The following is a 16,715-nucleotide window of genomic DNA, read 5'->3' as shown; positions in this document are numbered from 1 at the left end:
AAAATTAGCCAGGCGTGGCAGCATGCGCCTGTAGTCCCAGCTACTCAGGAGACTGAGGCAGGAGAATGGCATGAACCCGGGAGGTGGAGCTTGCAGTGAGCCGAGACCACACCACTGCATTCCAGCCTGGGCGACAGAGCGAGACTCTGTCTCAAAAAAAAAAAAAAAAAAAAAATATATATATATATATATATATAAAAAAGCATATGGCCACTTATGGGACATGCTACCAGAGAGAAACCTCCCATGTAAGTGCTGTTGTATAAGTGTACTTCTATCCCTGTTGATTATGCTCCTCATGGTCATCCCTAACTATCTATCTGCCTGCAGGTGTTCCTCAAGAGAGGATACTCTAGTATATTTGAACAATTCAATGAGATGAAATTGGGCTATGATACTGTTAAAAAGAGTACATAACAAACCAGCATACTTCTTTATAGCCAGCTCCAAGACAAGTACAAATGGTAGGCAGCAGATTCATTTATCAGACATGGAGGAATAATCAATAGGCAACCAGAAGTTCTACCACATTTTCAGGTCAATAGCAATATCGCCTTATATCTCAGCCTATTTTCTACCAAAGAAAGATTATTCACTTCTCTTAGCATAGCATCTATTAGTGGAGAGTAGGTGATGTTATTAACTTGTTGGTACCTTCGGAATGTGCCTAGTGAAAAGCCTAAAACAGTGTCAGTCTAAGACATAAGTCAATGTTAGGTAGACAAAAGGAATTATTCCTTGGGAAAGGAAAACAGACTTTACAAGATAAATAACTCAAAACAGAAAATGGGAGAGGGCAAAAGTAAGGCAAATCCACTCCAAGTGGTACGTTGCCTGGTCTATTAGTGCTTTGACTCACTCCCTACCACCTACACAGAGGCTTTGGAGAAGTCAAACTAGCAAAATCACTCCTAAAAAGACTGAGACTATTGCCACATTCTCAGTCAGCTCGAGTTGTGAGCATGAAGCCCCTACTCAATTCACACAAGTACTATCATTTCTTAAGTTCAGGACAGCTTGGGCCAGTTTACCTGCATCCAGGACCTGTGTTGCATCGGGTTGTGGCTGACACCCTTTAGAGTCTGTGACTGTTGTACATGCAAAAGAATCAAAATCCACTGTGAGGTCTTGTACATTTCTCTCATTGGCATTATCAAAGCTGTTTTTGCCATGCAGCTGTTTAAGGTGTTTCCTCAAAACTGGTTTATGTGCAAAAACCATATCACAATAGTTACACTTATGGGGCTTATCTCCACTGTGAAGGTTAAGATGATCCTGTAAGGAACACTTCTGAGAAAAGGTTTTCCCACAGATTTTACACTGGAAAGGTTTAATTCCGGCATGCACACGCATGTGTCGATGAAGGTTGCCTTTCTGAGTAAAAGTCTTGCCGCAGAGTAGACACATAAAGAGTTTGTGCATTTTTAAATGGTTGGCGTAGTTCTCCAGGTGACGAAACACCCTGGTACACTTTGGGCATTGGTGATGCCACTGTAGGCCTTTGTCTACACCTCGAATATTAGGGCCAAAGACATCTTTTGAGGCCATGATGATGTTATCACTGCCTGTATAAGAAAGGGCATAATTGTGGAGATGGTTTTGTTCTATTTCACTTACTCTGTTTTCCACAGTTGAATTTATCAGGGAGTGCTGGGGCTCTGATGAATGTAAAGCAGTGGGTTCAGAAGAAATAAACTGGTTCTGATCTTTTTTACTTCTAACCTCTGATACATCCCCAATAGATTCTACCTTAACAATCTGAATATCACTGTCCTCCATATCCATACTGTCTTCAGATGGATGAATACAAGGTGAGTCCTGCTTTGGGGAGCCTCTGGCATCTCCCTGCTGTTCTTTTGACTGGGGAGAAGCACTCTGTGGTTCACATCCCTCTTTACTATCCATTGGTTGTTTTGGCTTTATAAACTTCCACAGGGCCTGTGTGCACCGTTCTACAATGTGGCTCATCTGAAGAAAACTTGCAGCAGTCAAGTAATTTACCAGTTCCATCTCAGGGAATTCCAGCACACCACTATAACAGGATAAGAGCAATTGTCTCCCCACTTCGGAACTCTGTAATATGGAGATTTTCACCTCTCTGGAATCATTCAGTAAAAATTGGTCTCTTAAGAAGGGGGAACCTGCAGCAAACACAATTTTATGTCCCTGTACCTCAATATCATCTATGAGAACTGTAACATCACAAAATTTATTCTCTTCTCTTAATTTGTTCATTTTTTGTAACATTGAATCTCCATAATTTTCAAACTTGAAGTGAAGGAGATCTGATCTTTCAGACATTTTGGCAGACCTAAAGAACAGAAATGTAAAAAGGTTGAATTTAAGGAAATTCAAACAATTAAGAAAGCTGGATCTACCTTCCAAAAACAAATCTGTGTTGTCATATCTGTTTTGTATGTATCCAAATGAAATCTTCCTTGAAAGGAGAAGCCACTATAACAGGTTTCAAAGGCTGTTAAAAATTACTCCTTACCAACATCAAGTGCCAATTGCACCTAAAGAGTGGACTTGTATTTGTGTAAATAGCTTGGCATTCATTCAACTTTTAAAGATACTTAATACAAGAATAGTGCTTGGGCTAGTCCAAAAGTATCTTTTAACTTCTCAAATGAGAATTCTATCAGGTTTCTAAAGTAAACTAAAACATAACCCACACAAGTAAAGACGAAATAATTATCTTATTTTGTATAAAACGGTGAACCTGCTTCTTCTAAGACAAGAGAAATTGCTTTCTCACTTCAGAACTCTAATATGGAGATTTTCACCTCTCTGGAATAATTCAGTAAAATCTGGTCTCTGAAGAAGAGGGAACCTACAGCAAACACGAGTTCCTTTGCTCTTTTTCTTTGCTCTGTATTTTAAACAACTGCACTGACACTGCTTGCCCAATTCCTGGTCAAACCTTTTTCTGTTTAAATTGATAGGAACTTATCCATACAAGTATTTCTGCAATAAAATGAAAGTCACAGACCTAATGGGACAATGTTTAGGCAAAGACAAAGTTCTTTATCCTGTCCATTCTGGAAAAATCTAAAGTCTGTTTTAAGGAACATTTCTTGATATAGAAAATAAAATACTTGATGCAGAAAAACCAGATGAGCTATATGGTGGGAATCTGAGTAGCAGTAACATAGATCAAATCAATCCCTATTAGATTCTGTTCTTTAAACTTTATCCCTATTTATCAATCATTACTCATTATGTGGACTACTAGAACTGATTCATAAATGTTGCCTTGGCTTCCTTCTTATGTTCCCTCTAATACAGTTTTCACACCACCACATCTTTCAAAAACAGAGATCTGATTATACCCCACCCCTGCCTAAAGTCCTTCAGTGACTTCCCATTATCTCCTGGATGAAGACTAACCTCTTGAATACAAACTGATTAACCAAACCCAATCATAATTAAGGTAAACACTGGAAAAACCCATTCAACAATGGAGAAGGTATCTTTCCCCAAACTGTCTGCATACTGATTCCTTTATATAGCAATTCCTTTGGAGAAAGTCTCCATATTCTGATTTCATACTCTCATAAATGATTTTCTCATAACCTGGCTTCCCATTTGTCTCTCTCAAGGGAAAAGATAAATTTGCCATGCCAACACGCTAATTCTAGTCCACCAGTCACTATAAACTAATGACATAATGAAGTGACATTCTTTATACACACACACACACACACACACACACACACACACACACACCAGTCTTCTATGAGATTGGTAGATATGTTAGGTCTGTCTTTGAGATATAGCTCTATAATCTCAGTGCATCAAGAAATTCACTGAATTTTACGTATTAATCAACCACCTTAGTTCAGAGTCAGATGAGACAACCAGCTTCTCCTGGCCACATCTGGACCCCAAAGTTCAATCTTTATAATCTTAACTTCTGTAACAATGAATATCAGCTCCTGATGGCAGAGTCTAGGTTTTATTCTTATTCCTTAGTGCCTGATACATAACATCACTCTCTTGGCTCCAGATCTAATGATACTTGTTTCCTTAGTTTAAAACACTACTTTCTAGGCCAGGCATGGTGGCTCATGCCTGTAATCCCAGCACTTCTGGTGGCCAAGGCAGGTGGATCACCTGAGGTCGGGAGTTCGAGACCAGCCTGACCAACCTGGAGAAACCCCGTCTCTACTAAAAATACAAAATTAGCTGGGCGTAGTGGCACATGCCTGTAATCCCAGCTATTCGGGAATTTGAGGCAGGAGAATCACTTGAACCCGGGAGGCAGAGGTTGCAGTGACCCAAATTGTACCATTGCACTCCAGCCTGGGCAACAAGAGCAAAACTCCATTTAAAAACAAAACAAAAAAAACAAGCTGGGCTTGGTGGCTCATGCCTGTTATCCCAGTACTTTGGGAGGCTGAGGTGGGTGGATCACGAGGCCAGGAGTTCGAGACTAGCCTGGCCAACACACTGAAACCCTGTCTGTACGAAAAATACAAAAATTACCCAGGTGTGGTGGCACGTGTCTGTAGTTCCAGCTTCTCAGGAGGCTAAGGCTGGAGAATCACTTGAACCTGGGAGGCAGAGGTTGCAGTGAGCCAAGATTGCGCCATTGCACTCCAGCCTGGGAGACAGAGTGAGGCTCTGTCTAAACAAAACAAAACAAAACAAACAAACAAAAACACCACTTTCTAAACAATTCTGACTCCTTTATTTTCTCTGAGAGGCCCTTCCCCGACCGTTTAATACAGTACAATTGTCTCTACTGGGCCCATTGCATACTTCTATTGTAACAGTCAACACACTTTATCAAATACTTATTCCTTCCCATCCAAACTCCAAGTTTCATGGTATTAAGGGAAAGCATCTCCATCTAATGCTGGGAACCTGCATCTTCTAAGACAAAATATTCTTTCCTTTTGCTTTGAATTATATTATACTTATTGCAGCTACATTGCTTGTCCCATTACTGGCCAAACCCTCTTCTGTTCAAATCAGTGTCTATTCCTATCACCTAATATTGCACTAAACACACAGCAAGTGCTCAGTTTGCATTAGTTGAATCTCTCAGATTAGTCTGACAGTGGTAAGGAAGAACTGTTGTTAGGAAAACCAGCTTAGTGTCTGCAGAAGCATTACAGGTCTGAGGCCATGATGGCCTAGAAAGAAAGAAAAATTGGAAGAAGAAGAAAGGAAAAATAACAAAAGATATTTCAAAGCACTTGGTAACTGACCGGATATAGAGAATGAATAAAAGGAATGTGTAAAGGTTCTAAACTTAGGAGTTCATTTGAATGAGAATGGCATTGAAAGTGAGGTGACAGTGACTCACACCTGTAACCCCAGCACTTTGGGAGGCCAAGGTGGGCAGATCACGACGTCAGGAGATCGAGACCATCCTGGCTAACACGGTGAAACCCCATCTCTATTAAAAATATAAAAAATTACCCAGGCATGGTGGCAGGCGCCTGTAGTTTCAGCTACTCGGGAGGCTGAGGCAGGATAATTGTTTGAACCTGGGAGGTGGTGGTTGCAGTGAGCCAAGATTGTGCCACTGCACTCCAGCCTAGGTGACAGAGCAAGACTCCGTCTCAAAAAAAAAGAAAAAAAAAAAAAGAGGTGAAATTTAGGAGGGGAACTGGTGTGGCACCAGTATAATAATAAGTATATTAATAAAAATATAAACAAAGCATAAGCTTTCCCCTTGTATGACATTTTGAATGTACCGATAATAATCACAATAAATACAAAAACTGCATTGAGAGAGGAGCGATGTAGACAAGCAAATGAAACATCAGAGAAAAGAAACTCAGTATTAACTATGAAGGGAAAATCTAGAAGATATACAAGGAAAATGTCAGTAACTTAAAGCAGCAAAAGTATTATCATTGGTCCCTTTTAGCAACTGCAGTGGCTTAAAATATTCATTTTGGATTTGGAGTGGTGAATGTTCCAATTTGTAACCAGAGTTGTAAAAATGACTGTTTCAAGCAGCCAAACAAAAGTGGCATTCTATTTTAGCATTTAGCTGGTTTTGAAGGTGCCTATGAAACCCTCAGATCAGTATTTTCCTCCTCACACCCCAAAATAAGCATTCATTGCTTCTACCTATATTATGACAGTACTCACAATGCTTTAGACAGGTATCCTCAGAGACAATTGTTCCTTGCTCTAAAGATGAGCAGCTGTCATGTGTCATATGACAGTGTTTTGTTCAACAATGAACTGCATATACAATGATGGTCCCATAGACTGTAATACCATATTTTTACTGTACCTTTTCTATATTTAGATACACAAACACTTACTATTGTGTTACAGTTGCCTACAGTATTCAGTATAGTAACATGTGGTACAGGTTTATAACCAAGGGGCAACAGGCTGTATCATACAACCTAGGTGTGTAGTAGGCTATACCATCTAGGTTTGCATTAAGTATACTCCATGATGTTCACAAAATGATGAAATCACCTAACGACGCATTTCTCAAAACACATCACATTAAGTGATGCATGACTATGCTTACTATCCATCAGTTCTCAAGAAAATTATCAAGAAGAGCAGCCAACTGGATAGTTCAGGGAAGTGTTTGCTTTGATCTGTCTGCTGTAGTCTAAGAATGTGAGCAAAATTTATTGTTTTTTTAAAGGACATTTTCCCTAGGATGTGTCAGCCCACTCTATTGTCTCTCTTTGATAAATTATTTCCAGGCCTCACATCTTATCCCTTAATTGTTTCCTTTCACTACTTTCTCTTTCCAATAGACTGTTAGTTATTTGAGGGTAAGGACCAATGGTTTGTTATACTTTATACAGCTCATTTAACAAAAAACAGAATAATAATGAGTTCTTAATGTTCCCCCATGAAATTATTACTAGTCTATGATACAGATGCTCTTCATTACCGTGATATCTTCTTTTGAGTGACTAGGGAGAGCTTTCTTTCTAGGGTTTGTTTCCAAAATAGTTTTGGCAATATAAAACCAAATTTTATCTTTTTTTTTTGAGACAAGGTCTCACTCTGTCATCTGTCACCTAGGCTAGAGTGCAGTGGCGTAATCATAGCTCACTGCTGTCTTGGCACCAAGGCTCAAACAATCGTCCTGCCTCAGCCTCCTGAGTAGCCAGGACTACAGGTGCACACCACCACACCTGGCTAATGTTTTTATTTTTTGTAGAGACATGGTCTTGCTGTGTTGCCTAGGCTGGAGTGTAGTGGCATAATCAAATCTCACTGTAAACTAAAACTCCTGGGTTCAAGCAGTCTTCCCACAAGGCCTCCCAAAGTGCTAGGATTACAGGCATGAGCCTGTTTTAAATATTTAAAAAAAATTTTTTTAATAGTTAAAAAAAATTTCTTATGAACTGTCTTAATTTTATTTAAAAATAAGAGAAATGATACCTAATCTTCCTTGCTACATTTCAGGTATAGATGTTATACCTAAATTGACCCATTTAGGCTGAGCACAGTGGCTCATGCCTGTATTCCAGCACTTTAGGAGGCTGAAGTGGGCATACTGCTTGAGCTCAGGAGTTCGAGACCAGCCTGACCAACATGGTGAAACCCCATCTCTACAAAAATTACAAAAATTAGCTGGGCATGGTGGTGTGTGCCTGTAGTCCCAGCTTCTTGGGAGGCTGAAGTGGGAGGATGGCTTGAGCCCAGGAGGCAGAGGTTGCAGTGAGCCATGATCATGCCACTGCACTCCAGTGTGGGTGACAGAGCCAGATCCTATCTCAATAAATAAATAAATAGGCCGGGCGCGGTGGCTCAAGCCTGTAATGCCAGCACTTTGGGAGGCCGAGACGGGCGGATCACGAGGTCAGGAGATCGAGACCATCCTGGCTAACACGGTGAAACCCCGTCTCTACTAAAAAATACAAAAAGCTAGCCAGGCGAGGTGGCGGGTGCCTGTAGTCCCAGCTACTTCCCAGGCTGAGGCAGGAGAATGGCGTAAACCCAGGAGGCGGAGCTTGCAGTGAGCTGAGATCTGGCCACTGCACTCCAGCCCAGGCGACAGAGCGAGACTCCGTCTCAAAAAAAAAAAGATAAAAATAAAAAAATAAATAAATAAATTGACCCATTTAATCGTGACAATTTCTACAGGTAGGTATTACCATTATCCCAGATTTTGTATATGAGGAAACTAAGTTTAGAAAACATAAATAATTTGTAAACCCTAACAGAGGTTGAAAATGTTAAGTGTTAGATCTGGTACTTGTGTATACGCTGCATGATGCCAAAATCCAGGTATGAAACTACTAACCTAGGTACAGTTTTTTTTTTTCTTTTTTTTGAGATGGAGTTTCGCTCTTGTTGCCCAGGCTAGAGTGCAATGGCGTGATCTCAGCTTGCTGCAACCTCTGCCTCCTGGGTTCGAGCGATTCTCCTGCCTCAGCTTCCTGAGTAGCCGGGATTACAGGTGCCTGCCACCATGCCAATTTTTTTTTTTTTTTGAGACAGAGTTTCGCTCTTGTCACCCAGGCCAAAGCACAATGGGCTTGCCACAACCTCCGCCTCCTGGATTCAAACTATTCTCCTGCCTCAGCCTCCCCAGTAGCTGCGATTACAGGCATGTGCCACCACGCCCAGCTAATTTTGTATTTTTAGTAGAGATGGGGTTTCTTCATGTTGGTCAAGCTGGTCTTGAACTCCCGACCCGGGTAATCTGCCCACTTCAGCCTCCCAAAGTGGTGGAATTACAGGCATGAGCCACTGTGCCAGGCCTAATTTTTGTATTTTTAGTAGAGACAGAGTTTCACCATGTTGGCCAGGCTGGTCTTCAACTCCTGACCTCTGGTGGTCTATCTGTCTGCCTCGGCTTCCCAAAGTGCTGGGATTACAGGCGTGAGCCACCGTGCCTGGCTGGTATGGTTTTATCTCAAGGATAATATTAATTGTGTAACTCTCAGATTTCCTTCCTTACATTCGGTATCATAAATACAGGCCAAGAAAATTCACTGAGCTGCACACTTATGACTTGTATATTTTTGTTTTGGTTATGCTTCAAAAAAAGGTTTATGTTTAAAAACAAAAGTTGTGACTTCAAGCCAAATTTGCATGAAATTAGAAGACTTAAATGGCAAGCATATATGTATTAGTCATATTCCTGATTGCATGTTATGCCCTTATTCTTATTATACCTTTCTCATCTATTTTACTTTATATTATTTTCCATCTTTTGTGTATTTATTTTTGTGGACTGAAACTTAATGCCATTTGCAAATAAAGCAAAAAATAAATATTATGAATATATTTGATTTCACAATCCCCAACTGTAGGTAACATCTAACTATAGCAGTAATTACTCAAAATAGTAATAAAAATCACTCACATAATTCTAGATTATAGTCAAGCTTCTTGTAACTGAAGGAAAGTAAAGAACTGATCAGGTAGATTAGAGACACAGTCATCATATTTTGTTGATTCTTTCCTCAGACTGATCACTAACTCCTCACTCCTCTTCTTACATCACTGCCATAGTTCAGGTCTTTATTATCTATTGCCTCGGTTACTGAGATTAAATCTGAATACTGTTGAGTTTCTATTAGCAAGTTTTGAATGATATTTCTCAAACATCAGTGTAACGGGAATATTCTCACTTCCTTTTCACTTATATTTATACAATCCTTCCACAATGATAACTAATTTGAAATTTTCCCTTTGTTCAAATGGGAATAGTAAAAAAGGACTAATTACTGAATATTCCAGGTAGGACAATGTTCATTGCTATACTATAGGCAGTGAGAAAATAGTTTCTTTTCTCAAATGCTTCTAATGACTACCGGCAAGTAAAATTTTTCTATCTGTACAATAAATTCCTAAGCTATGTATCAGTTTGCTTCCTCACTTGTCTCATAAAAGTGCCCTTATCTTTCAACTTACCACTCACAACTACTTGGAAATCTTTGTCCCTCATTGACATATGTTCTTTTTCTAAAGAGGCTTTATTATACTACAGCCTTTCTCTCTATAAACCTTAATCTTGTTCTTCTTTTAGGTAACTTTCATGACACAATACTCTCCAAGTTCTCAAGCTTTTGTTTCAACTCTTAAGTAATATATACAGAATATATTCTTCTTGAAAAATTTTTGAAGATTTTAGATGTAATTACTTCTCAACTGCCTACCACTCAGCATTCAGTTTAAGTTTGATCCTTCCTGACTCTCCCTCCCTGTATTTTGTTTATTTATTTATATATTTATTTATTATTTTTTGAAACGGAGTCTTGTTGTGTTGCCCAGGCTGGAGTGCAGTGGTGCAATCTTGGCTCACTGCAACCTCCACCTCCCGAGTTCAAGCAATTCTCCTGCCTCAGCCTCCTGAGTAGCTGGGATTACAGGCACGCACCACCAAGCCCGGCTAATTTTTGCATTTTTAGTAGAGATGGGGTTTCACCATGTTGGCCAGGCTGGTCTTGAACTCCTGACCTCAAGTGATCCACCCGCCTTGGCCTCCCAATGTGCTGAGATTATAGGCATGAGCCACTGTGCCCGGCTCCTCCTGGCATTTTAAAAACAATACTTCTATATGTCTAGCCACAGAAAGTATAACGTAATTAAGTTTCTTATACATAAACTAAACATATTGTTTTGCAACTTCTTTCACTTATTGTTTCTGAGAGCAATTTATGTTGATGAATACAGATTTAATTCTTTTGATTTTTTTAAAAATTTTTTGAGCCCAAGTCTCGTTCTGTTGCCCAGGCTGGAGTGCAGTGGTGCGATCTCGGCTCACCGCAACCTTGGCCTCCCAGGTTCAAGCGATTCTCATGCTTCAGCCTCCCACCTCCCAAAGTGCTGGGATTACAGGTGTGAGATACGGCACCCGGACTAGTTCTTCTTTTAAAACTGTTATGTGGAAGTGGGCAAATTACTTAACTATTGATCTGTTTTCCACCATTGTTTTGCTGGTCTGTTCTTTGAGGCTTCACTAAATTGTATAAGGATAAGTATCTCTTTCAAAGCTAAGTCTCCAATTTTTTGCTATGTTTTTTCAAAAAGCCTGTCTTCTGTTTCTCAATGTTTTATTACCTCTCTATGTTAACAATCCCTAAATCCCAATCCCCACGGCCAAACTTAACCAAACTAAATCTCAATTCAAGGTACTCAGAAATACCTGTTCTGGGCTTCTTCCCTATCACTTGAAATGCATGAAGCCTACACTCGTGCACTGTCTAAACTTCAATAAGCCAAAAAATTTTTTTATGGAGAATGGCTTGAAGAACAGTAAACGTAGAGACAAGGAAGCATTTTAGTATGTGATTACTCTAACAGATCAAGACAGAATGACATGGGCCTGAAGAGAGACAACAATAATATGGATGGAGAGGGGAAACAGATTTGAGAGACTTTTCAAACAAAGAACTGATGGGCTTGGTGACCAATGTGGGGAAAGGGTCAAGATGACTCCAAGATATTTGGTTTGAGTAACTGGATATCTCTGAGTGTCATTCAGTAAAGCAGGGAATATTGGAGGGCATGATCATGAGTCTGGTCTTGAGCCAGAGGAGCCTGCATGACATCAAGGTGAGGATCCATGAGCTGGCTGAATATGAAGAAAAGATCTGATTACAGATGGTAAATGATAAATGAAAGCATGAGAGTGGAAGAAATTAACCTAAATTGGCAGAGAGTAGAAACAGACTTAGGAAGAAAGAAATAAAAAAAACGTATCAAACATAAATCCTTTACTTACCTTCTTCTCAACCTGGGTCTCCTTCCAAGCCTCTCCATTCTTATCAATGAGCCTCTCTTTGCTTAAATTTTTCCCACTCCTTTGGCTCCTATATTCAGTCACTGCATAGAGCAGTGGGTAAAACCATGGACTCTGGAGCCCTATTTCCTAGGATCAAAACCCTGCTCAACTACTTTCTGTGTAACCTCGAACCACTCTGCTTCAATGTTCCCACCTATCAACAGGAACTTATTTCATACGGTTGTTATGGAAAATAAATGATTTAATTTTTAAAGAGCTTAGAACAGTGTCTGGTATGTACCCTATAAGCATGTGTTAGATATACAAATAAAGCCTGTCAATTTTCTTTGTGAAATCCTTTATAGATGTCCTATTCTTATTCCCATTTAACACCAAACCAACTGAGCTGCCTAATATTTCATAGAGTACCACCTCATCACTGCACTAAATTGCTTTTTAAAAGGTCACTAATGACCTCTTCATAAAGAAATGAAATACTCTCCCCTCCCCCAAGTCTCCAGAAGCTCTGCATGAATTGATCCAGTGGTCTCTCCTCAAAATTCCCTTCTCTTGATTTCTGGGCCTTCTTGCTTGCTGTAACCCTACCTCTGTTTCTGCTACTCTGCTTACTACTACTAGCTCCAATTCCTCTTTCTGCTTCATAAATGTAAGCATTACCCCCCCCCCCAAATTTCCTTCTTTTTCAAAATTCTCTTCCTGATGCCAGCTATTCCCATGGCTTCCACTTCTATGCTGATAACTCAAACTTTTACCTCTAGCTACAATGGTTAGGCTGAGCTAAAGATTTGCATTTCCAACTCTATGCTGGACAGCTCTACGTGTCTATCGCATTAGACCTTTAATTCAACATGTCCAAAAAATGAATTCATAATCTACACTAAGCTCATGGCTTTATTTCTGATAATGGCATCACCATCCTTCAGCTCAGAGGTCTAAAACCTAAGAATTAGATTTGGTCCCTCTCGCTTCTTCAGCATTCAGTTAATTATGGAGTCTTGACATAATCATCTCTAGTATACTTGTCTTCTTACCAATGACACCATTTTAACTGTATTTCAGGAATTCTTTGCCTCTCACTAGGCTGATCCCATTGCCCCTTCAAAAGAATCTCCAATAAGAGTTCCTAGGTTTTAGCTAAAGAGTCTAAATGCAGTTAATAGAAAGTCCCTTCTCTATGGGCTTTCTACAGAACAAAATGATTTCCTGCAATGCAAATCTGACCATATCAATCTTCTGTTCAGAACTCTTCAAAAAACTACCCATCTCCTTTAGGATTACACCATTCACCATCTGGACCTCAGTCGACTTTCCCATTCTCATATTCATTCTGTGCATAGGAATCCCCCCATTTCCTCCTCTTCCCACACAAGTTATGCTCATTTCTCCACAGTATTGCAGCTGTTTTCCCTGAAAAACTCTTCAGCACTTTACTCTCTCCAAGTACAATTCAGACATCACTTTCTTTCTAAAGCCTTCTCAGCAACCGTCCCTTGAGCAATTAACACATATGTGACTGATACATACATATATATATACACACACATAGGAGTACTTATTTATTCAGATCTGGCTCCCAAACTTAATCCTGAAAACTGGAACAATATCTTGCGAATCTCCAGTGTCTGGCATAGCGCCAGTAATATAAAAGGTGCTGCGGCCAGTGGCCAAATAGGGGAAAACCCCAGCAAAAGGGTAACCTAGCACTCACAGCGACTCTCAAGTACTGGCACTGAATGCCTGGGCTTCAGCTGGCTCCTGAGGCTCGTTTTATTAGGGTCTCACAACTCTGGTACTTCTTGTAAGATGCCAGAGTCAGGCCCCCAAGCCAACTGCTGGGCCCTCAGCTGGGGTCCTAGGAGGCGGTCCCAGGGGCATCCTCAGGCTCCCCACTCCAGTCACAGGAAAGGGAAAGGGGCGGGGCGCAGCGTGGGCCGGGCCAAGGGCTCCTCAAGTCCCCAGGGGCCTAGGCCAGCCTCTCGGCTCCCATCCTAGTGCAGGTCCCGGCTGATCCAGGGCCCCAGGGGGGTTCCATTTTGAGAGACCCCGCACCCCAGCCCGGCGCTCCGGCCGTCTCCGCACTTACAGACCCGGGGGAAGGCCGCCGTCAGGATCCGGCACCGCCAGGAGCTCCGGCCCCTCGGGGCTCCGGGAAGGGGGAGGGGCAGGGAACCCGAGCCAAAGGGGGACCCAACGGAACCGGAAGGGCAGCCCTGGCCGGACAAAGACAACTTCCAGGTCCCATGGTCCTCTCCGCCAATCGGAAGGCTCGGAGGACAACGGGGCCCCGAGAGGGAATTTCTGCGTTGTGGGCGGGGCGCAGACGCAGGGCGCCGTACTCTCGGCGCTAGCTTCACTGCCTACTACCTCGAGGTGCGGTAGCCAGTTAGCGTCTGCGGCTCAGGCCCTGTGCTCCTCGCGGGGACCTGCTGCCCGGGACCCCCGTCTCAGCGGCTCTTCTGCAGCTGGGCCTAGACGCTCCGCTGCCTCCTTGGGCCTGAGGGGCTCCTCTGTACTTAAACTTTGGTAAGTCCTTCTCGCCTAGGGGTGTAGACTCGTCGCTCGCGAGCCCGAGGAGCAGAACGCTGTCCCCTCACTTCTGGATGTTTTTCAGGGATCTTGCCTGGGGGTTCTTCCGAGGGCAATCTCTTGCATTCCCATGGCTTCCGTTACCTACTTCATGCTGACCATTCACAACCCAGCCAGCTACATGGACGAGATCTCCAATTGATTGTTCTGATGTGAATCTCCAGTTCATCTCATCTCCTATCCAGACCGGAAAACTTGAGGATCCTTCTAGAGTTCTTTTCCTTGCCAATCCAGTTTACTAGTTTCTGCCCATTCTTTTCGTTTTTGGTGGTGGTGAGAGGCTTTTTATTGTGGTAAAAGATGCGTAATGTTTATTACTTTAATCATTTATAAAGTGTATAAAGCTCGATGGTCTTGAACTCTGGAGTTCAAGTGATCCGCCCTCCTCAGCCTCCCAAAGTGCTGAGATTACATGTGTAAGCCACTGCTCCCAGCCTTTCCCTCTTTTTAATGTAGTTATTTACAACTATAAATTTCCCTTTGATCACTGCTTTCACTACAGCTCATAAGTTTTGTATGTTGTTTTATTTTCATTCATTTCTATGTATTTTCGAATGTCCCTTTTGATTTCTTTTGTTTTTGTTTTTGTTTTTTGAGATGGGGTTTTGCTCTTGTTGCCCAGGCTGGAGTGCAATGGTGTGATCTCGGCTCACCGCAACCTCCGCCTCCTGGGTTCAAGCGATTCTCCTGCTCTCGCCTCCCAAGTAGCTGGGATTACAGGCATGCGCCACCACGCCGGGCTAATTTTATATTTAGAGATATGGAGACGGGGTTTCTCCATGTTGTTCAGGCTGGTCTCCAACTCCCGACCTCAGGTGATCCACCCGCCTTGGCCTCCCAAAGTGCTGGTATTACAGGTGTGAGCCACCGTGCCCGACCTTGATTTCTTCTTTGACCCAGTGGTTAAGAGTGTTGTTTAACTTTCAGATATTTGTGACCTTTCCAGTTATCCTTCTGTTATTAATTTCTAACTTCATCTGTGTGGTCCGAGAAGATGCTTTGTATGATAGCTATCTTGTAAAATATTCTGAAACTTGAATTGTGGCATACAGTCTGGTGAATTCCTCATGTACTTTAGAGAAGAATGTGTATTCTGCTCTTGCTGGGTGGAATGTTCTGTATATGTCTTTTAAGTATAGCTGGTTTATTATGACATTTAGTTCTCTATTTCCTCACTTATCTTCTATCTGATTCTTCTCCCCATTATTGAAAATGGGGTATTGTAGTCTCCCACTATTATTGTAGAACTGTTTATTCTTTTAATTCTGTCCATTTTTGCTTCATGTATTTTGAGAGTCTGTTCCTAGCTAGGTAAATGCGTACAATTTTTATATAATCTTGTTGTAATGAGATTTTTATTAATATATGATGTCTTTATCTCCTATAACATTTTTAAATTTTAAAATATTTTGTCTAATCGTAGTATAACTACATCAGTTCTTTTTCAGTAACTATTTGCATGTTATATCTTTTTTCATTAAATTATTATTATTATTTGAGAGGGAGTCTCACTGTGTCACCCAGGCTGGAATGCAGTGGTGCCATTTCAGCTCACTGCCACCTTCGCCTCCCGGGTTCAAGTGATTCTCCTGCCTCAGCTCCGGAGTAGCTGAGATTACAGGCGCCTGCCACCACGCCTGGCTACTTTTTGTAAATTATTATTATTTTCTGAGACAGAGTCTTGCTCTGTCGCCCAGGCTGAAGTGCAGTGGTGCAGTCTCGGCTCACTGCAACCTCCACTTCCTGGGTTCAAGCGATTCTCCTGCCTCAGCGTCCCGAGTAGCTGGGATTACAGGTGCACGCCACCATGCCCAGTTAATTTTTGTGGTTTTAGTAGAGATGGGGTTTCACCATATTGGCCAGGCTGGTCTCAAACTCCTGACCTTGTGATCTGCCCACCTCGGCCTCCCAAAGTGCTGGGATTACAGATGTGAGCCACTGCGTCCAGCCCTTTTTCCTTAAATTATTGAAATTTTTTTTTTTTTTTTTTTTGTAGAGACCAGGCCTTGCTATGTTCCTTAGGCTGGTCTTGAACTCCTGGCCTCAAGTTATCTTTGTTCTCCCTAAGTACTGGGACTGCATGTGTGAGCCACTGTACCTGGCTCTTTTTCTAACCTTTCATTTTCAAGCTATTTGTGTCTTTGGATGTCAAGTGATTCTCTTGTAGATAGTATTTAGTTGGATCATGTGGATTGTGTGTGTATTTTAAAAATTAATTTGCCCTTTCTTTTTAAAAAATAAATATAATTTTAGAGACAGGGTCTCACTGTGTCACCCAGGCTGGATTGTAGTGGCACAATCATAGCTCATTGAAGCCTTGAACTCCTGAGCTCAAGTGGTCCTCTCGCCTCAGCCTCCCAAAGTAGCTGGGACTACACGTGTGCAACACCACACTTGACCTGACCCGACCCTCCCTCCCCCTCCCCTC

The 16,715-nt window shown here is 41.6% G+C and overlaps 1 protein-coding gene across 4 annotated transcripts; it reads right to left on the bottom strand.

Annotated features, from left to right (window-relative positions):
* Positions 1–395: 395 nt before the first annotated feature.
* On the bottom strand, positions 396–13,937 carry ZBTB26 (zinc finger and BTB domain containing 26). Of its 4 annotated transcripts, XM_025360596.1 has the most exons (3): positions 13,789–13,854; positions 4,489–4,630; positions 413–2,311 (listed from the first exon to the last, which is right to left on the bottom strand). In XM_025360596.1, exon 3 carries the CDS (start codon positions 2,299–2,301, stop codon positions 976–978), a length of 1,326 nt encoding a protein of 441 aa, XP_025216381.1. In that variant the 5' UTR covers positions 2,302–2,311; positions 4,489–4,630; positions 13,789–13,854; the 3' UTR covers positions 413–975. The 4 variants fall into 4 exon arrangements, with proteins under 4 accessions (XP_025216377.1, XP_025216378.1, XP_025216379.1 ...); XM_025360592.1 differs by lacking the exon at positions 4,489–4,630 and having other exon boundaries at positions 396–2,311; positions 13,785–13,937; XM_025360593.1 differs by lacking the exon at positions 4,489–4,630 and having other exon boundaries at positions 396–2,311; positions 13,789–13,903.
* Positions 13,938–16,715: the final 2,778 nt, after the last annotated feature.

The sequence above is a fragment of the Theropithecus gelada genome, chromosome 15, assembly GCF_003255815.1.
Source record: "Theropithecus gelada isolate Dixy chromosome 15, Tgel_1.0, whole genome shotgun sequence".
NCBI lineage: Eukaryota > Metazoa > Chordata > Mammalia > Primates > Cercopithecidae > Theropithecus > Theropithecus gelada.
Note: the sequence above shows the minus strand (reverse complement) of the source record. Positions and strands in the feature narration are given on the sequence as shown.

Excerpts from the sequence above, each read along its gene's own strand:
- ZBTB26 (XM_025360592.1), bottom strand. The coding sequence starts at position 2,301 with ATGTCTGAAAGATCAGATCTCCTTCACTTCAAGTTTGAAAATTATGGA.